The 21,033-nt window shown below is 45.8% G+C and overlaps 3 protein-coding genes across 3 annotated transcripts in view; 1 reads left to right on the top strand and 2 right to left on the bottom strand.

Moving 5' to 3' along the window:
• Positions 1-10,802, bottom strand: part of LOC132570981 (uncharacterized) — a 52,858-nt gene extending 42,056 nt beyond the window's left edge. The window contains exons 1-5 of the mRNA XM_060237616.1: positions 10,704-10,802; positions 9,802-9,861; positions 5,929-6,069; positions 3,397-4,954; positions 2,279-2,285 (exon numbers count right to left, since the gene is read on the bottom strand). Coding sequence (XP_060093599.1) covers positions 2,279-2,285; positions 3,397-4,954; positions 5,929-6,069; positions 9,802-9,850 — 1,755 coding nt within the window. The 5' untranslated portion in view covers positions 9,851-9,861; positions 10,704-10,802. The remainder of the gene's footprint in view (positions 1-2,278; positions 2,286-3,396; positions 4,955-5,928; positions 6,070-9,801; positions 9,862-10,703) is intronic.
• LOC132571225 (zinc finger protein 709-like) overlaps positions 1-21,033 on the top strand; it is a 1,224,940-nt gene that overhangs the window by 1,137,830 nt on the left and 66,077 nt on the right. The gene's annotated exons all lie outside the window — the stretch shown is intronic.
• LOC132571257 (zinc finger protein 883-like) overlaps positions 1-21,033 on the bottom strand; it is a 259,231-nt gene that overhangs the window by 222,315 nt on the left and 15,883 nt on the right. The window contains exon 2 of the mRNA XM_060238006.1: positions 11,009-11,329. Within this exon, the coding sequence (XP_060093989.1) occupies positions 11,009-11,329 (321 nt within the window). The remainder of the gene's footprint in view (positions 1-11,008; positions 11,330-21,033) is intronic.

Raw genomic sequence — 21,033 nt, 5'->3', positions numbered from 1 at the left:
CATATTAGGCCACACCCCTCTTATGTAGCCAGTCCTCCAAGAGCTTATAGGGCTGTTATTACTGTAAGCTCTCGGAGGACTGGCTACATCAGGGGTGTGTGGCCTAATATGCAAAGGAGTTCCTGCTGCAAAAAAAGCCCTGTTTTTCTCCTGTTTTATCTTCATAACAATGCTGGGAGATAAGTTAGGCTGGGAGAGTATATCTGGCCCAAGGACCCAAAAGAATTCCACTAGAAGATGGTTAGTGTAAGAAGTTTAATCTAGAACACGGGTGGCCAAACTTGCCTAATGTAAGAGCCACATAGAATAAATGTCAGATGTTTCAAAGCAACAAGACAGGAAGGAAGGAAAATAGACAGGGGACCGAGATGGAAAGAAAGCAACTTTAACTTTAAATGCATTGTCGAAGCTGCTGACTGGCTTGGCTTGGAGAAGTGATTTAAAGAGAGAAATGCCTTCTCCACCCGGCCGATGGGATGGTGAAGGCTTGGAGAGCCACATAATATGTGTGAAAGAACCACATGTGGCTCCTGAGCTGCCATTTGGCCACCCCTGGTCTAGAATGATATGTAGGTAATTAGGTTGATATTATTGTTATTAAGGTGATTAGGATAAAATGAAATAGGGGGAACTGAATGGTGAATAATGGGTGATACAAGATAATAAGATTTTGAATAGAAAATGAGTCTTGACTACTATAGGTGTATCAATTGTATGTAGATAAATTGAAAAACGTTTTCTATTGTTGACAAGAGCCCCGTGGCACAGAGTGTTTAAAGCTGTAGTACTGCAGTCCTAAGCTCTGCTCATGACCTGAGTTCGATCCCCAGTGGAAGCTGGGTTTTCAGGTAGCCGGCTCGAGGTTGACTCAGCCTTGCAACCTTCCGAAGTCGGTAGAATGAGTACCCAGCTTGCTGGGGGGGAAGTGTAGATGACTGGGGAAGGCAATGGCAAACCACCCTGTAAAAAAGTCTGCCATGAAAATGTTGTGAAAGCAACGCCACCCGAGAGTCGAAAATGACTGGTGCTTGCACAGGGGACCTTTCCTTTCCTTTCTATTGTTAAACACGGATGAATGTTATAGTAGATTGATGGGAAAAGGTGGTTAATAATTAGTGTTGGTTTGCAGTAGAATTCAATTCAATAAAAATTTCAGTTAAAAAAAAGAATTAGTTATTCATCTTTTAATCTTATCTGTACTGCGTTGGTTATTCAATCTTTTTTAGAATGGCTTGACATTTTATGATATGATGTGAGCTGCCCTGAGCCTGCTTGTTGGGTAGGGCAGGATACCAACTGCAAAAATAAATAAACTTAGGAGAAGCCATGCTGGGTCAGGCCAATGGTCCATCCGCTCCAACGCTTGGTGTCACACCGTGGCCAAAATTCAGGTGACATCAGGAAGTTCACCAGCAGGGCCAGAAGTCCTCCCACTGTTGCACCCCCCCCCCCCCCCAAGCACCTAGAATACAGAGCACTACACTCTCTGTGTAAAGTAGTATTTCCTTTCAACCATCCTGAACCTACTGCCCATCAGCTTCATGGGATGCCCTTGAGTTATAGCCTTTCGGGAGAGGGAGAAAAAGTTCCCTTTGTCAACTCTTTCCATCCCATGCCTTTTATATACAATGCCCCCCCCCAATCCTCTTTTCTACACTGAAAAGTCCCAGACTCTTCAATTTTTCTACCTAAAGAAGGCGTTCCAACCCCCTCATCATCTTGTTTGCCCTCCTCTGTACTTTTTCCAGCTCTGCAATGTCCTTTTTGAGATAGGATAACAAGGACCGTGCACAGGTTTCTGAATAAGGCTACACCATAGATCTATACAGGGGCATTGCAGTATCAATTTTATTTTCAATCCCTTTCCTAATAATCCCTAACTCAGAGTCTGCCTTTTTCACTGCTGTATAATCAGCAAAAAGGGATCACAGTTGATAAGACAGGCAATGAAAGAAACAATTACTGTGATGTACTGGCTAACAAAGTTTAATAAAACCATTTAAAAACTTTTTAAATATCTTTTTGTAGTTCACTAGAAATAACAATTTCACATAACAATATTATCACAAAGGTCCATTCTCCAATATTACAAGAAAGGTCCTATGAGCACCCGGATATAGGCTCATTTCATCAATCGACTTCCTCTGGAGTAATCCTTCCTATATTTCTTCCAGAGTTACCAGCCTCTTGTGACAACCCAATGTCAATGCTCTTCTGCAACATCTTCTATCTTAAATTTTCTCATCCTGGAATAAACCAAGGTAAGAACAAGACATACCACAAAGCTGAACGGAAATAGATCATTCTTAATTTTATAAATAGTTGCAAAAAACAAAAAGATATTAAAAAGGTTTTTAAATGGTTTTATTAAACGTTGTTAGCCAGTGCATCACAGTAATTGTTTCTTTCATTGCCTTTTTCACGGCTGTAGGATGCTGTGTTGACACTTTCAATTAGCTGTCCACTATGACCCCCAAATCTTTTTCTCTCTCAGTCTCAGCGAGTTCAGACCTCATTAGTGTATACTTGATTGGGATTTTTTTTTTTGTCACTTCAGAGATCTGTTAAAGGTAGAAAACCAAAGCATGTTTCTTCCATTAGACAGGAGTCTTAGTCACTCTCCAGGAAGAAGTCAAAGGATTCAGTCCAGTGTTTTCTCTCTTAGGAATGGCAGCTGTCAACCTGGAGGCCTCACAGGTGGAGGTGGACGACTTGCCTTACTGGATTGAAAAATTAACACACCTGAAGGGACTGGGCAAATTCTCAGCTGCTCCAATGTTATTCCAATTGAAGTTTGCCTCCCAAACACAAGGAGGCATCAGAGAATTAGTTGACACATGCTTATGTGTCTAGAGCAGGGGTGGTCAACGGTAGCTCTCCAGATGTTTTTTGCCTACAACTCCCATTAGCCCCAGCCATTGGCCATGCTGGTTGGGCTGATGGGAGTTGTAGGCAAAAAAACATCTGGAGAGCTACCGTTGGCCACCCCTGCTCTAGAGAGCCAGTTTCATGTAGTGGTTAAGTGTGCGGACTCTTATCTGAGAGAGCAGGGTTTGATTCCCCACTCCTTCACTTGCACCTACTGGAATGGCCTTGGGTTAGCCATAGCTCTAGCAGAGGTTGTCCTTGAAAGGGCAGCTGCTGTGAGAGTCTTCTCAGCCCAACCCACCTCACAGCATCTCTGTTCTGGGGGGAGGAAGATAAAGGAGATTGTGAGCCACTCTGAGATTCAGAGTGGAGGGCGGGATATAAATCCAGTATCATCATCATTATACAATTGCTCTCTGTATGGAATCTCTGTGGGACACAGATTTGCCATTGGACAGAAAATGTCAACTCTGAGTCTTTATATGGTCTTTGCTAGGTGTGAATCCTTGAACATGAGATACTTGTTACGATCCATCTGCTGTCTGCAGTATACAGGGAGCCTTTTTAGGATCCACAGGAGTCTCTGTTGTGTGCATTCTTTGATGGGAAATAAGAGTTCTCCTCTGAATGAAGCTCTTTCCACACACCAAGCACTGATACAGCTTGTCCCCTGTATGGATCTTCTGATGGGATGCAAGGTTTCTCCTTTGACCGAAGCTCCTCCCGCACTCGGAACACTGAAACGGTTTCTCGCCCGTGTGGATTCGTTGATGAGAAGCAAGATGAGCGCTTTGACTGAAACCCCTTCCGCATTCTGAGCACTGGTAAGGTTTCTCCCCGGTGTGAATCCTTTTGTGTGAGGTCAGATACGTGCTCCGACTGAAGCTCTTTCCACACTGCAAGCATTCATATGGTTTCTCCCCTGTGTGGATTCGTTGGTGAGATGAAAGACTTGTGCTCCGGCTGAAACTCTTCCCACATTCTGAGCATTTGAACCGCTCCTCCCCTGTATGTATTCTTCGATGGGAAGACAACTGAGTACTCCAACTGAATGCTTCTCCACACTCTGAACATTTATAAGGTTTCTCCCCTGTGTGTATCCTTTGATGGGAATTCAGATCTGTTCTGTTTCCAAAACTCTTCTCACAATCTGAGCATTTATATGGTTTTTCTACCAAGTGGATTTTTTGATGGGACAACAGGTTGCGACTCCAGCTAAAGTTCTTTCCACACTCAAGACATTTATATGGTTTCTCCCCTGTGTGAAGTCTTTGGTGTGAACTGAGATGTGTACTCCGACTGAAGCTCTTTCCACACTGGGAGCATCTATATGGTTCTTCCCCTGTGTGTGTTCTTTGATGTAAGCTAAATTGGGTATTCCATCTGAAAGTCTTTCCGCACTCTGAGCATTTGTAGGGTTTTTCCCCTGTGTGAATTCTTTGATGGGAATTCAAATCTGTTCTTTTTCTGAAAGTCTTTCCACAGTCTGTACATTTATATGGTTTTTCTCCTAGATGGATTTTTGGTTGAGACCTATAGGTGCACCTCCAACTGAAATTCTGTCCACTTTCAGTGCATGTATGTGAATGGATTCTTTGATGTAGAGTAAGGTATGTGTACCAGCGGAAGTTCTTTCCACAGTCTAAACATTTGTATGTTTTTTCTCCCATGTGAATTCTTTTATGCAATGTGAGAGCTGAACTACGGCTGAACTTCTTCCTGCATTTTGGGCAGGCATACGGCTTCACCCCTGTGTGTGTTCTCTTATGTAACGTAAGGGTGGTGCTTTGAGTAAAGCTCTTTCCACACTCCAAGCATTTAAATGGCTTCTTCCTAGTGTGGATTCTCCAGTGTGTATCAAAAACTGACTTATAAGTGAATATTTTCCCACACACAGGGCACATATTCTTTTCTTGGGCTGAGAGGATGCCTCGGGATTCAGCACCCAGAGAAGCAGAGAAATCATTACCCCTCTTCTGTTCCACTTCAGTTTTTCTTCTTTGCTGTTTCTTTGTTGTAAATTTGGCTGCATCCAATGAGATCTGGTGTGGTTTTCCCTCTGCTTCCCTCTTCCACCCACTGCCTGCTGGGAGAAAGAAAGGAAGCTGGTAAGATCTGAGGTGAAAGCACTTTTAACACCTGTGCCAGCCAAAGCTCCTGAACAGTCTTCAAAGGCAGACCCAGATAGATTGTACTGCAGCAGCCCAGCCTAGATGTGATCAGAGTGAAGCTCTCTGTGATTCAGCTAGTTATTCTTGATACCAACAAGACGGAAAAAAAACCTTTCAAATATGACAGGATTTATATGCCCTTTGCTAATTATTTTTAGAGGATAGTTGCATAAAAGGCTGTTAGCTATGATCACTATATGGAACTCAGAACAATCTCTTTCAGCAAAAAGAAACAACATTGGGAGAAATTAGCCACAGCTTATCATTGGAACTCTCTGTCTGGGGCAGTGATGCTCTGCATTCTTGTGCTTGGGGGGGGGGGCACAGTGGAAGGCCTCCTAGCCCCACTGGTGGACCTCTTGATGGCACTTGGGGGTTTTTGGCCACTGTGTAACACAGAGTGTTGAACTGGATGGGCCATTGGCCTGATCCAACATGGCTTCTTATGTATGTTCTTATATAAATCACTGGCCTGCACTCTTCTGCTTGTGACATTTCATGGTAACTGGTTGGCGTCTGCAGGAAATGTGAGACTGGATTAGACGGACCACTGGTCTAATCCGGCAAGGCTCTTCTTGTAAAAGGTGGAGAAGGAGGTATTGTTCCCCTTTCTTACAATACAAGCATAAAATTTGCTAAATAAAAGCACGGTATCATAATACCCCTATATAAATCGATGGTATGTGTACAATTCTGGTCACTGCATCTCAAAAAAGATATTATAACATTGGGAAAAGTGCAGAAAAGGGCAACTAGAATGATTAAAGGGATGTTATTCTGTGACTTCTCAAGTGCAATAAGCCATTGTGTATGTGTGTGTGTGCCTGTGTGTGTGCCTGTGTGAGGGAGTTCTTTTAGTTCACAGATAGCAAGAAAGCAAGAGGCTTACCTAGAGTGGCCACGTTCCCACAATTCTCCAACATGACTTCGATGTACAAGGCTCTTTGGTCCAGATCCAGCAGGGCCCACTCCTCCTGGGTGAAATGCACAGACACTTCCTCAAGGGTCACCAGATGCTGCAGGAAGAAGACTGTTTATTCTCACACATTGGGTTTTCTTTTCTTTTTTTTAATCTTGTCTTTCTTCCAAGAAGCTCAGAGTGGCACTGAAAGGTCTCTTCTCCCTCACTTAATCCTCCCTGTACGGTAGACTAGGCTGAGAAAGGACGGACAGACAGATCAGGGACCAAACTTTCCAGCGGGTTTGGAGGGGGGATTTTAAAATGATTTTCTTCAGATATAATCCAACAGCCAGACTACTGTTCTTCAGATAGCTACTATTCCTCAGTGTCTCTCTAACACAGGGGTGTCGAACTCATTTGTTATGAGGGCTGGAACTGACATAAATGAGACCTTGTTGGGTCATGCGTGTCATAAAATGTAATGGCAGGTAGCAGATATATAAACTTTATAAAAGACACAAACACAATCAATTTAAAAAAAACACATTAAAACAAAACTTGCTTAAAACATTAGCACTTGATGGTTTTAAAGGTGCTTTCTTTGTATCTCTCCCATGGGATCCAGGGAACTGGGCAAAGGAAGCTCTGGCTTTTTCCTTTCTTCCCCGGGAGACCAGAGGGGGAGGAGCCTCAGCCAATAGAAGGAAAAGAGGCTTGGCTCACTAGTGCTGTTGTGCGACTGAGAGAGCCTGGCAAAGCAAGCTCTGCCTCCCCCCTTGCTCCCCCAAGGGAGGCGCCTCAGCTAATGGAGAAAATAGAGGGGGGGGTTTTCTGTAGCTCCTGTGAGATCAAGCAAGCCCTTGCAAAGCAAGCTGTGATGCAGAAGGAAGCGAGAGAGGGAGAGAGAAGCAGACGACAGCCAGTTGCTTGAGGGCCTGATAGCAGCCCTCCGGGGGTCTGATTCAGCCCCCAGGCCACATGTTTGACACCCCTGCTCTAATGCAAGACTCCTTCTCCTATCACTATCCAAGGCCAGTTCAAGATATTTGTCTCCTCACAGGATCCAGACCTTCCTCAGAAATACTCCTTAAGTGACTTCAATTGCTTCCCACCATGCTCCTTGGTGCCCTGACCTAAATAGTCCAGGCTAGTCTCATCTCTTCAGCTCTTAGAAGCTAAACAGAATAGGTTCTGGTCAGTGTTTGGAAGGAGAACCACCAAGGAATACCACAGTTGCTGCAGAGAGGCTGGCAGTGGCAAACCATCTCTGAAAACTCCTGCCTTGAAAAATCATAGATCGGGGGTGTCAAACATGTGGCCCAAGGGCCAGATCCGGCCCCCAAGCAGCTGGCTGTCATCTGCTTCCTTCTCCCTCTCTCTTGCTTCCTTCTGCATCACAACAAAAAGAAAAAACTCTCTGTGTAAAATGCAATTTTAACTTGTTGTGAAGAATAAGTATCAAAATACAGAATGATTACTATCAGTACATATCACCAAGTTAAAACCTCATAAGTTACTCAATGCTCCTACTGCCCTTATGTGGCTGAAAGCCACTAAATTGCATTAAGTCCAGTATTAAAAGTCGGTTGTCCAGCTTTGCAAGCTGTTTCGGATCTCAAATCCTTCTTCTAGGGACCATTCTTATGAGTATTGTACAGTTTTCCAGGTCCAGTAGTGCCAAATGAATTCCTAGCTTTCTCTAATTAGCACGCATAATAGTGAGAACACCATAGTAAATACTATCCTTATCAGCAATGCAGGCGTCCCTGGGACGGCTTGCAAAGCACATCGGTTCTCTGTTGGACCACCTATTTTTAATACTGAACTGAATGTAATTTAGTGGCTTTCAGCCACATAAGGGCAGTAGGAGCACTGAGTAACTTATGAGGTTTTAACTTGGTGATATGTACTGATAATATTCGTTTTGTATTTTGATACTTATTCTTCACAACAAGTTAAAATTGCATTTTACACTGAGTTTTTTTTCTTTTTGTTGTGGCTTAGTGTCTCCTCCGTGGTCTCGTTTACATTGTGACGTCCTTCTGCATCACAGCTTGCTTTTCCAGGCTTGCTCAATCTCACAGGAGCTACAGAGCAAAACCTCTATTTTCTCCATTGGCTGAAACTCCTCCCTTGGGGAGGAAAAGAGGGAAGGAGAGCTTGCTTTGCCAGGATCTCTCAATCACACAGCAGAGCTACTGAGCCAAGCCTCTCTTCCTTTTATTGGCTGAGACTCCTCCTGGTCCCATGGGAAAGGAAGGAAAGAGTCATAGCTTCCTTTGCCCAGTTCCCTGGATCCCATGAGAGAGATACAAGAAAAGCACCTTTAAGACCAACAAGTGCTAATGTTTTAAGCATGTTTTATTTTTAAGTTTTATCTGTCTTTTGGTAGGTGTAGTTTTTCGGGGCTGCAGATTTATATCCCACCCTTCTCTCTGAATCAGAGACTCAGAGCGGCTTACAATCTCCTATATCTTCTCCCCCCGCAAAAGGGTGGGGCTGAGAGAGCAGCTGCCCTTTCAAGGACAACTCCTACAAGAGCTATGGCTGATCCAAGGCCATTCCAGCAGCTGCAGGTGGAGGAGTGGGGAATCAAACCTGGTTCTCCCAGATAAGAGTCCGCATGCTTAACCGCTACACCAAACTGGCTCTCTACAGCAAACTTGAAAACAATGTCCCCAGGAATAATTTACCAGCTCCTCCAGACTTTGGACAGAACTTCCTTAGCAGAAGAGCAAGAGTCCAGTATCACCTTAATCACTAACAAAAATTTGTGGCAAGGAATGGGGGCCTTGTGAGTCACTGCTCATTTCTTCAGATCTGAAGAAAGACTAATTGAGCAGTGACTCCCAAAAGCTCACACCCTGCCACAAATTAAGGTGCTCCTGGACTCTTGCTCTTTCCCACTGCTACAGACAGGCTAACACAGGGCCATGGCCAGGATTTTAAAAGTCAGGGGGCTTTTTCAAAAAGTCAGGGGGCATCCTTTCCCATCCATTGCGGGGCTTGCCGCTTCTTAGGGTAGGAGCAAAAGCTGGAGGCTGTGAAAGTGGCCACGTCGAGGCAGCCAACCCTAAAACTTTGGAGTCAAGGAAGGACTGCACCTTGCGTGAAAGCAGGGGGGGCTTTCCTTCCACCTACCTCTCCCCTACCCGGGCACTTTGCAGCCAGCAGCTCCATCTGTCCCCCCTCCCCTGCCCATTCCATGTGGCTTCCTCCACTTCCCACTACCCCACCTCTCTCCTCTCTACCTGCTGCTTTTGCTGCTGCAGTGCACTGTGTCCTGCTCAGCTTCCTCAGCTCCGGCTGCCGCTACTGACACTTTAGCAGCTCAGCCATGGCGAGAGAGAGAGAGACAGAGAGAGAGAAAAGCAGGGTGCTCCCTGGAGGTCAGGGTGCCCTGTCTGGAAGTTAGGGGGCAGTGCCCCCACAGGCCCACCTGTGGCTACAGGCCTGGGCTAACATGGCTTCCCATCTTGATTTACTGCCTACATATTCATATTACAATAATAGAATCATAGAGCCGGAAGGGACCTCCAGGGTCATCTAGTCCAACCCCTTGCACAATGCAGGAAACAAATACCTTTCATTGCTGTCAGATGGCCATCTAGCCTCTGTTTAAAAGCCGCTAAGGAAGGAGAGCCCACCACCTCCCGAGGAGGAAGCCTGTTCCTTCAGGTTGTGAAACTGTGACAAAGGCACAACATTCACTTCCAGGATTCAAATTTTAATCTTACGTATTTTCATGGTGAGCAATACAAAAAGAACCAAAGAGATAGAGAGAGAAATTCTCTTAGGTCTAGAGAGGCACCCAGGGGACTTTTCCAAACTCCACACTTACTGGATCCGGCCGCATGGAACCCGTGTTCCCTCCACCCCAAAGAGATGGCGAGGAATAGATCTCCTGCATTGCTCCTCCATCTGTGAGGGACAAAAATTGAATTCGAAGATGTCCTGCTCAGGGGTGGAATTCTAGCAGGAGCTCCTTTGCATATTGGCCACACCCTCTAATGTAGCCATCCTCCAAGGGCTTACTAGGCTCTTTTTTGTAAGCTCTTGGAGGATTGGCTACATCAAGGGGTGTGGCCTAATATGCAAAGGAGCTCCTGCTAGAATTCCACTCCTGGTCCTGCCCTTTATTTGGCAGTCCTTGTACTGAATCAAACCATCAAGGCCAGTATTGTCTACCTAAACTGACAGCAGCTTTCCAGGGTCTCAGGTGCAGGTCTTTCATATCACCTGCTTTCCTGGTCGTTTCACATGCTGGGGATTGAACCTGGGACCTCAGATGCTCTTCTCCTAAGCCATGACCTTCCCCTCTGTCTGTAAAATAAAATATCAGCTCATGTGGGCTCCATAAAAGGCTATTTTGCACATAGGAAATCTTAAACTGTTGAAACACACTTCATCTTTATGTAACATACCAGCTACAACAAAAAGTGAGCAAAAAGCCCACTGTCTGAGGTAGGGAAAAATGGAAGGTGATGGGCGATAGGGAGGCAAAATGCTCAGCAATATGGTTATGGGAGGTCCCCAAAATACCACACCTTCCTATTCACATTGTGAACAAATTCTCTTGGAGTATGATCTTCCTAGGAAGATGGTACAGGAAGATCAGCAACTGGGGGGTGGGGGGAGGAAATGCTGAGTGGAAAATCTGTATGGTAACTATCACAGAATCAAGGGATCAGAAAAAACAGAAAGCAGATTTCAGGCTCCTGAAAGAAGAAATCCAATGAAATTAGATCTGCATTAGATCTTACCTAGCAAGGGGGCTCTTTGGTCAGGCTCCTGAGAGACCACCCAGAATAGCAGATTCCGCTTGGGGTCTTCTAGATCCCTGCCTGACTCGGGAAAAGAAGTAGCCATTCTGGCAAATGGTACCAGCTTCTGAAATAGGAGTGGAGAATTGGGGGGGGGGGGTAAGAAATGGATTGAGCAAAGAGCCAAGGAATTTCTTTCCTTCCTTGGAAGGTTTCTAGTACATCTAAGCAATCTGTGGGGATTTTTAAGATAACCTTTGTTCATATTCTGTGCTCCCCCATGTACCTAGATGACTCCCTCTCACCTGCTGGTCCTGATTCTTCTCCTCTGCCTGGCTGAGAAGGAAGCCTTCTGCCAGGGCCACTGCCTGGGAACTGGTCTCCGGCCCGCATTCCCTGACCCAGCTCTCCATTTCCGGGGGCAGGATGGCCAGGAACTGCTCCAGGATCACCAGGTCCAGCATCTCCTTCTTGCTGTGCCTCTCTGGCTTCAGCCACTGGCGGCAAAGATGGTGGAGTTGGCTGCAGACCTCTCGGGGTCCCTGGGCATCTTCATAGCAGAAGTGCCTGAATTGCTGGCACTGCACATCTGGAGAGAGGACGTTGTCTCCCAGGTTCTTCTGCATCTCTCCTTCCCATGGCTCTCTTCTGCTCCCAGCCTCAGGAGCATCAGGGCCTCTCCTGGCTTCTGCATCTGCTGGGTCCAGCCCTCTGCTCATCCTCCTCCTTCTCCAGTCTTCACCTGGATCAAGATATCACCTTCTTCTTCTACCAGATTATGCTATAAAGTCAAGTGCTAGAGCTGTATTACTCTGCAAAGCCAACGCTGCTTATTTTCTGCCTGGCTTCTTTTATTGTCAAAAGCATGGAGGTATACAAGGAAAACATTCTGTTGTTACTTGTCTCTTTAACTTAAACAAAATCCAAACGCAAATCCTGTTATGCCACTGCTCTCAATAGCAACCTAACCTCCCCTTCATTCAAAAACTCTTAGCAACGTAGCAGGTCAGACCCATCGGACCCATTGGAAGAAATCCAAGCAGGAAGTGACTGTTAGATCACATGGCCTTCCTTGTTGGTGCCGCTCTAGGAATTAAACAAAGCAGGAGTCAAATGGTATCTTTAAGACCAACCAATTTTTATTTAGAACGTAAGCTTTCGTGTGCTCTTAAGTTCTAAATAAAAATTGGTTGGTCTTAAAGGTGAAACTTGACTCCTGGTTTGTTCAACTGCTTCAGACCAACACGGCTGCCCGCGGCTCTAGGAATTGTGACTCTTTCTCTTTAACCCTTTGGGACCAGCAACTCTAGGAGGCTACCAGGAGGCATTCCCTGGCTCTCCTGAAAAGATGTGCAAATTGAGGCATCTACCCTGCAAGAGTCGGTCCCAATGTCACGACTCAGGAGTCAACTGTAGACTGTGGGAAAGGGAAGAGAGACTTCTGTCCACTAGTCCTTCTCTGCTTGTTTGAGGGTTGCCAACCTCCAGTTGGAGACTGGAGATCTCCTGCCATGACAAAGGATCTCCAGACTACATAAATAAACTCCCATGGAGAAAGCAGCTCCTACGGAAGGTAGACTCATTATACCTCCACTGAGGTCCCTCCCCAAGCCCCACCTAAGAACATAAGAGAAGCCATGCTGGATCAGGCCAATGGCCCATCGAGTCCTACACTCTGTGTCACACAGTGGCCAAAAAAAATGTATACACACACACACACTGATGGACCTCTGCTCCATATTCTTATCCAATCCCCTCTTGAAGCTGGCTATGCTTGTAGCCGCCACCACCTCCTGTGGCAGTGAATTCCACATGTTAATCACCCTTTGGGTGAAGAAGTACTTCCTTTTATCCATTCTAACCTAACTGCTCAGCAATTTCATTGAATGCCCACGAGTTCTTGTATTGTGAGAAAGGGAGAAAAGGACTTCTTTCTCTACTTTCTCCATCCCATGCATAATCTTGTAAACCTCTATCATGTCACCCCGCAGTCGATGTTTCTCCAAGCTAAAGAGCCCCAAGCGTTTCAACCTAGGGTTGCCAATTCAAGAAATATCTGGGAACTTTGGGGGTGGAGCCAGGAGATGTCGAGGTGGAGCTAGGAGCAAGGTTGTGACTAGCATAACTGAACTGCAAAGAGAGTTCTGGCCATCACTTTTAAAGGAACTGAATATCTTTTAAACGCCTTCCCTCCATTAAAAATAATGGAGGATAGGGGCACCTTCTTTTGGAGCTCATAGAATTGGACCCCCTGTTCCAATCTTTTTGAAACTTGGAGGATGTTTGAATGAGAGGCACTGGATGCTATGCCAAAAATTTGGTTCCTCTTCTTCAAAAAACAGCCCCCCTATAGCCCCAGATACCTGTGGATCAAGTCACCATTATACCCTATGGGAATCGGTCTCCACAGGGAATAATGGAATGCCCAGCAGACATCCCCTCCCATGTAGGGGTACAGGAACAAGTATCAGACATCACGCTGGCAAACCACGTGACTTGTCTGTGCTGCCTGTACCCTGCAGGGCCCCAACCGAAACCGCTTCGTGTGCATTGTACTTTGCCCTGTTGTAAAAGGGTATCAATCATTACCTGAGCCAACGCCTGGCTTACAAGGATATAAAATAAAGCACTGCTCCTGGCCCGACAGAGCAGCTTTTTTACCCCACGGTCATCTCGTCTGGTTTCTTGACTCCCACAGTATCTTGACTCCCACGGCTCCTTGACTCCTACAGCTGGTGACCCCGACGTGATCAGCTCCCGGCTCCTGCTCACCCGACCCTTCGGTCTTCACGGTGCACCAATTTCAGGTGAGTATGGGGGAAACGTTGTCTAAGGAACAGGTAGTGCATGCAGATGAACTAAGGAAATTATGTCAGTCACAGCAGCCAGACAGATGCCCGTCAGGGAAAGAGATCCTTGAGCTCCTGCGGGAGATAGACTGCCAGTGTCCATGGTATCCACAATGTGGTTCCATGAAGCCCAGTGACTGGGGGAAAATCGGGGCGGAATTAAAACAGGAACCCCGCGCTCCTATGTCTCTGCTCATAACCTGGCAGCGGATTCATCATGCTATTTGCCAGTTCACTCCGGCTGAGAACATCCTCTGTAAGCCCCCTGAGACGTCGGGTGAACCCCCTCCTTATCTCTACCCGGCCCTGGCCCCTTGGTCAGAGGCCTCAGCTCCCGTGGGAGCTCCCCAGACGGTTGTGTCACCCAGTGAGCCTCTGGGCTCAGCCCTCCCGGTGCCCCAGTCCTCTCCCGCCATGCTTCTCAGTCCCTTAGAACGCTCTTTGGCTCGAGCCCAAGAGGCAGGGGAACTGGACTTGTCAGAGGATTGGGGGGGGGGGAATCTCCAGGGCTGTTCCCCAGAACACGGGGACCAGATCCTAGTCACCCTGACCGAGTTTAGGTGACCTGGACAGGGCTACCTTATTCTGTCCTGAGAGAATTGAATAAATCTATTAAGGATTATGGGTTAAAATCCACCTTTGTGCAAGGGACCTTGGAGGGCATCGCCCAAGGATATGCCATGTTGCCCTATGATTGGAAAACCCTCTTGAAATAAACTCAGCCAAATTCAGCTTGAGTTAAAGAAACTGGAAAGAGTTACAATTTTGAGCCTCACCCAGGCAGAAAGCTCATTATTTCCCTCTTTTCCACCTCTCTTTGTAAAAACTTATCAGGATTAGATAAGAGAGTACTGGCCAAATCCATTGTGTCTGTTAAAACCTTCCCCTTCTTTCCCATCTAGGGGGGGAGGGTGGAAATAGTGTGGAAATATTTTTGTGCTATTTTGAATTCTCATCTCCTGATTTTGGGTCTAAAAGATATAATTTCAAAAGTCTTTCATTACCAAACCTTTTTCTAATATTGCAGTCTCTCACAGACAGCCTCTCCCCAGCCAGAGAAATACCTGGATGGAAGATGTGCATACTACTTTGTTTTTGTAAGGTCGCCAGTCTCCAGGTGGGACCTGGAGGTCTCTCCCGAAATCATAGCCTTTTCCCCAATACATTGAGGCTAAAGCCTCTGGAGGGAATAGGTGTCCAAGGAAATGAACTGCACGCCTTGTGATTCTCACATCTGATTCAATATTTCAGGAATCTCCAGCCTGGAGCTGGCATCCCAAAGTTCTACTTACAGCTAATCCTTCTCCGCTGGAGAGACTCCTCTGCCTGTAAACTGCCCTAATACCAGGAGTTCTCCTAGGTTAATAATTTTCTAGTGACTGGTAAACCCTTTTAAAATAGTCCGCCTATGATTTCCATTGTTCTAAGGAAATGGTGCACCTCATAGAGAATCCTTTTTGTTATTTCTAGTAGTTTTCTTATACAGGGCAATGTTTTAAACTTTACCTCACAAATTTTGGTTCCTACAAGCAGTATAGGACATCTGTACATTTCCTTGGGGTAAACTTACCCTCTCCCTGTGCTTTTTCTCTCTTAAGCTTCCAGACCTCATACTCTTGTTTTTTGGCAGAATTCCTGAAAGTTCTTGGTCTCCCTTAGAAATCTGGATTCCTCAAATGTATTTCAACTATTGATATCTTCATTTGCCCTCTGAATGTCATTTGTAGTTATGTTCCATCTATGATCAATCTTCCCCTTTCTAGCTATTTGGTGCAGCTTGAGTTTTAATTGTTGTTTAATCCAGTCTGCCTGTGGAAAGAGGTATCCACATGTTCTTAAAAGACCCCACCTTGTGGGCTCAGTATATCTTGTTAGAGTCAGACTTTTCTGAGTGAACACCCTTTTCTATTTTCCATGTTCTCAAGGAAATGAGCCATAACCTGTTAGATTCTTAATGTAGATCCCTCAGGGTTCATTTCTGATCATGATTTTCTTCTTGCTACTAAATGTCCTTTTGTGTTATTTTTGCCTCAATAAAGGCCCTTCAATTTAAGTCTTGTTGTCTTATGCTCCACTTTTGGTCTCCTTGGTATTTCTGACAGCATGTTGCCTTCCAGCAACACATTCTTTGCACTCTGTGTATGCACAGAGGAAACTCATTCTCTGGCACAAGCCTTAAACCTGGAGCATTGTGCCATCATCCTAGTTCTACCTTTTACTCCATAAAAGGTCTCTTCTTAAAGGGATATGCTTTCGTGCTTCTAGTCTTTCTTTTGACTTGTCCTTGCAACAACTCAGCATTTTAATCTTGGTCCTACAGATGCCTTGACACATCTTTTCTCTTTTTATGCATTGTTTTAGTGTGTCTATCAAGGAATTAACCATGATTTGCTTTCTAGGATGTTGTAACCGTTTTGTTAAGTTTGCTCATCTTTTCTTTCAATATAGATGTGCAGGGAATCTGGACCTGCAAATCAAGTCTAATGCATGCTCAGTAGTTCTAAAGGTTGTTGATAGTCCTGTTAAGAATTGTTTTATGTATGTGTAACCATTATGTTCCTTTTCAGAATCCTTGTTTTGTTAAGTTTTTGTTGAAATCTATGCTCACATGTGAGACCCCCATGCCAAGATCGTTTTAGCTGACCTAGCCCAGAGAAACACTGGATTTAGTGGGACCTGATCACCTCACTTATGTCCAGGTTTTTAATTTCTCTGATCTAGCTCACCTATCATATAAAGCTAGCTAGCATTGTTCTATTGAGGCCTCGGTTTTTGTTTTTGAAGTTTTTATATTGTTTTGACAATTTATTATATTCCAAGGCTATAGCACAGGTTTTCTTTTGTCTCTTTTTTATGGAACTATTTTCATCATATGGGGGACGCCCCAAACTATGGTCATTTTCCTGGATTGTGCACAATGTTTTATTTTAAGTTTTATGTTGCAACAAAGAATATTTTGGGTTGTGTTTTCTGTATTGTGTATGTTACTTTCCTCCCTTGACAAGGAAGAAGCCTCCTGAAGTCCTGAATGCTTAGTGTACTAGGCAAACCTGCCCAATGCAGGCCCCTAACGTGACATATGTACGCTTGTGACGTCAAAGCTCACTGGTCACCATACTCTGGACAGGAAGACGCTTCACTAATAACTTTTTAAGACTCCTTTCTTCATGGTTGAATGTATGCATTTTTGATCTGCTTTCACTGCTCCCTACACTGGTACGGAGTCATCTCCATGTTGTCATGTGTGAATGTTTTTGGTTCCTTTTTGGTTTTTTTCCTCAAGCCCCCTGTTGCTGTATGGACCATCGGTGATACCGGCAGGACAGCACCGTTGCCAATTCTATGCTGGGTTACAGGAAGAATTCCCTTTTGGCAACCATACAGACACATTTCATTGGGTGCTAGGGGGGGTGGGCAGGCTCTTTAGTTCACCCTCCCCTAGGCCTTTCACATACCCAATAGGTCCATGGCAGAAGATCCTCTTCCAACCCCAGTATAAGAAGCTTATCAACGAGGGGAGAACGTGAAACGGGTTATTTCTCATTTTGTCCGCGCCATGGCTGTTATGGGTCGTCCTGCCACCCTCAACACAGACAATGGCCCTGCTTCCTGTTGCTCCGCCTTTGCTGAATTTTGTGGCCACTGGCACGTTCGGCATCTCTATGGTATTCCCTTTAATTCCACAGGTCAAGCTATTGTGGAGCGTGCCAACCGTACCTTGAACGCTGCCCTGGCTGTTCTTGAAAAACAGAAAGGGGGAGAATCCCCCTCCGCTGTTTCCTGTGACATGCTCTGAGCACAAAACCTTTTTATTGTTTGTTGTTGGTTCCAGTCAATGCAGAACTAGTTACTCAGTCTCCTCCTCAGAATTTGTGAGTTCGACACGCTGCGTATATGTTTTGGCATCATGGTACTAATGTTACACTTGTATATGAACCCCCCATGTCTGTTTCCTCTATGTCTTTCCTGCCCACCCCCTTTCAAGCTCCAGAAATAGTGTTAGCCCAATTGGAAGGGACTTGCTGATGGGAACAAACATTGGCTTAGTCGCAAGAATCAGACTCATTGTAGTGATCGATTCTGGGTGGGAGGCGGTAATAACATGAACTGTAATTCTTCTTATAATGTTAATATTTCCCTCATGAATTCTACTTGGGACATGCTTCATGTCACTTTTCCATTCTTGTTTCCAAATGTTTCAACCTTTACCCCCGGGTCCATTTGTAGTGGGTGGATCATAAAAGACCCCAATTTATGGCTCTTCTGGGGTACGGGGCGGGCAGCCGCTGCAAGTCTCACAGGCATTTTAACCTTAGGCGGCTATTCTAATATAGTAGCGCAGGAGAACCGCGCTTCCATCATTGGACTCACCTGCCGTCTAGAACAATCCATTAATGCAACTACCTCCATCATTCGTGACCTACAGAAGGAGATCTTCAGTCTGCACCAAATACAGTTGCAGCACCGGCTTGCCCTGGACTATCTGTTGGCACGCCAAGGAGGGTTTTGCAAGATTGTTGGGCCAGCAACCTGTGAGGTACGGCTTCAAGACTTCAACCGAACCATCGAGGAAGAGTTGAAGCACTTGCACAACCTCATTGCGGATAATGCACTCCGTCCTGATTGGGACCCTTTCGCTTGGCTAACCTCCCTGCTCCCAGACCCTACTTGGCTCCGACAATTGATTTGTGCCATAATTGTAATTGTTGTTCTTTTAATCATTGCCTGTTGTTGTATTCAGTGCCTTCCTAATTTGCTGCAAATGTGTACACGTTCTAAGGAAACATGGCAACGGCGTGCATTGTATTATGCTTATCATCAGCTTAAAAACAAAAAGGGGGAGATGTAGGGGTACAGGAACAAGTATCAGACATCACGCTGGCAAACCACGTGACTTGTCTGTGCTGCCTGTACCCTGCAGGGCCCCAACCGAAACCGCTTCGTGTGCATTGTACTTTGCCCTGTTGTAAAAGGGTATCAATCATTACCTGAGCCAACGCCTGGCTTACAAGGATATAAAATAAAGCACTGCTCCTGGCCCGACAGAGCAGCTTTTTTACCCCACGGTCATCTCGTCTGGTTTCTTGACTCCCACAGTATCTTGACTCCCACGGCTCCTTGACTCCTACACTCCCAGCCTTTTGATGACGCTGAAGAGGGGGGAGGGCCTCCAAACTGGAGGATCCCCTGCCCCCACCTGGGGTTTGGCAACCCTAGCCCCACCTCTAGATCTCCATGGATTCCCCATGCTTTCTTGCCTCTAATACATAAGCCTGAGCTTTATGCTTACCATATTTTATTCCATAAAATTGCCTCGAGGGTGTGGAGAAGCTTTGGCCAGGGCATGTCTCAGCAGTAGAACATCTGCTTGGCATGCAGAAGGTCCCAGGTCCAATCCCCAGCATCTCCAGTTAAATGATTTGGCAGCAGGTGATAGGAAAGACCTCTGCACTCCACTGCTCCCTCCCCAAGGGGAGACTTCCCCCCCCCCTGAGTTGTGCGGCTTGTTTTTGGGTCAGAGGAGGAGCAATGCTCCCTCTAAGCTGTGGAGTCTTGTGAGCAAAAATTCTACTTCATGAGCTACTGGCGTTAAAGTTGAGTGAGTGATCTGGAAAAGGAAAGGTCCCCTGTGCACCAGTCGTTTCAGACTCTGGGGTGACGTCGCTTTCACGTTTTCACAGCAGACTTTTTTACGGGGTGGTTTGCCATTGCCTTCCCCAGTCATCTACACTTCCCTCCCCAGCAAACTGGGTACTTATTTTACTGACCTCGGAAGGATGGAAGGCTGAGTCGACCTCAAGCCGGCTACCTGAAAACCCAGCTTCTGCCGGGGATCGAACTCAGGTCATGAACAGAGCTTAGGACTGCATTAAATAAATTCGTTTACTCTGGGACCATTTTTTCCTGAGCTAAGACAAAAATGTGTGAGCCGGAGGCTAAAAAAACCTGTGAGCTAGCTCACACTAACTCAGCTTAGAGGTAACACTGAAGAGGTGTTCCTGCCCTCCCCAATATGCATGGAAGGGAGTTGGCCTTCACGGTCTGTGGATCCAGTTCTAGACTCTGCCCATAACTTCTTGGTGCATCGTTCTAAAAGTTGAAAGGCTGATGTGACAACCATAGGGAAGCAGAGCATGTCTATGTCTGGTCAGATGACCTCCCAGGTTCCACCAAAGTCTGGCTTCCAATCATGCCATAGACTGAATGAACCATGCCATTGAAGAAGACTGCAGATTTATAGTCTGTTTTTACCTTGAATAAACAGAGTATGGGTAATTTTAGAGAAGCCTGCAAGTCTATTTGACTGGGGGCAAGAAAAGAAACCTGTGCGTATGCACTGTGGTAAGGAATAGGAAAACCTTTCTTAAACCAGTTCTCATGTTTTAAAAAGTTAGTCTCTCTCCTACTTTAGGCACAAGTCTCCAGAGTAACAGGCTACCCTCTCTCTGGAGAGCCAGTTTGGTGTAGTGGTTAAGTGTGCGGACTCTTATCTGGGAGAACCGGGTTTGATTCCCCACTCCTCCACTTGCACCTGCTGGCATGGCCTTGGGTCAGCCATAGCTCTGGCAGAGGTTGTCCTTGAAAGGGCAGCTGCTGTGAGAGCCCTCTCCAGCCCCACCCACCTCACAGGGTGTCTGTTGTGGGGGAGGAAGATAAAGGAGATTGTGAGCCGCTCTGAGACTCTTCGGAGTGGAGGGCAGGATATAAATCCAATATCTTCTTCTTATTCTTCCCTTTCTCTCTTGGTCTCCTGCTGCCTTAAAGAAAGAGGTTTCTTTTGACCCAGTAATTTAACTAAGGGATCCATTTAAGGACTGATCTTGGTAATTGCCAGTTTATTTTGGGTTTATTCTTTAGTGGTGAGCTGCTTTGAGCAGGCGTGTGGAGAGGTGGCATATTAATTCTGTAAATGAACTAGTTAATGACTTCCTAACCAATGGGGAAGATATTGGATTTATATCCCGCCCTATACTCTGAATCTCAGAGCTGTCACAACCTCCTTTTACTCCCCCCCCCACCCCCCGCCACAACAGACACCCTGTGAAGTAGGTGGGCCTGAGAGAGTCTTACAGCAGCTGCCCTTTCAAGGACAACTCCTACAAGAGCTATAGCTGACCAAAGGCCATTCCAGCAGCTGCAAGTGGAGTAATGGGGAATCAAACCCAGTTCTCCCAGATAAGATTCCGCACACTTAACCACTACACCAAACTGGTGTATGATTACAGATAACTAAAAGTGACCTGGAGATTCTCACCGATGGAAGGAAAAGGCAGATAAGTGAAGTGCCAGGAAGAATCACAGAGGGATATGGGGTGGGAAAGGAGACCGGAATTAGTGGGAGAGGGTGAACAAAACAGGAGAAAAGGCCAAGCTGATCTTTGCAGTGCAAATTTCTCAATTTTGCAGGGCCTGCAAGACTGTGCTCTTCTGCCAAACCTTTGATAGCGAAGATCGGAGATTGCAACATGTATGAAGTTATC

The sequence above is a fragment of the Heteronotia binoei genome, chromosome 5 (genome assembly GCF_032191835.1).
Source record: "Heteronotia binoei isolate CCM8104 ecotype False Entrance Well chromosome 5, APGP_CSIRO_Hbin_v1, whole genome shotgun sequence".
In the NCBI taxonomy this organism is placed as follows: Eukaryota; Metazoa; Chordata; class Lepidosauria; order Squamata; family Gekkonidae; genus Heteronotia; species Heteronotia binoei.
Note: the sequence above shows the minus strand (reverse complement) of the source record. Positions and strands in the feature narration are given on the sequence as shown.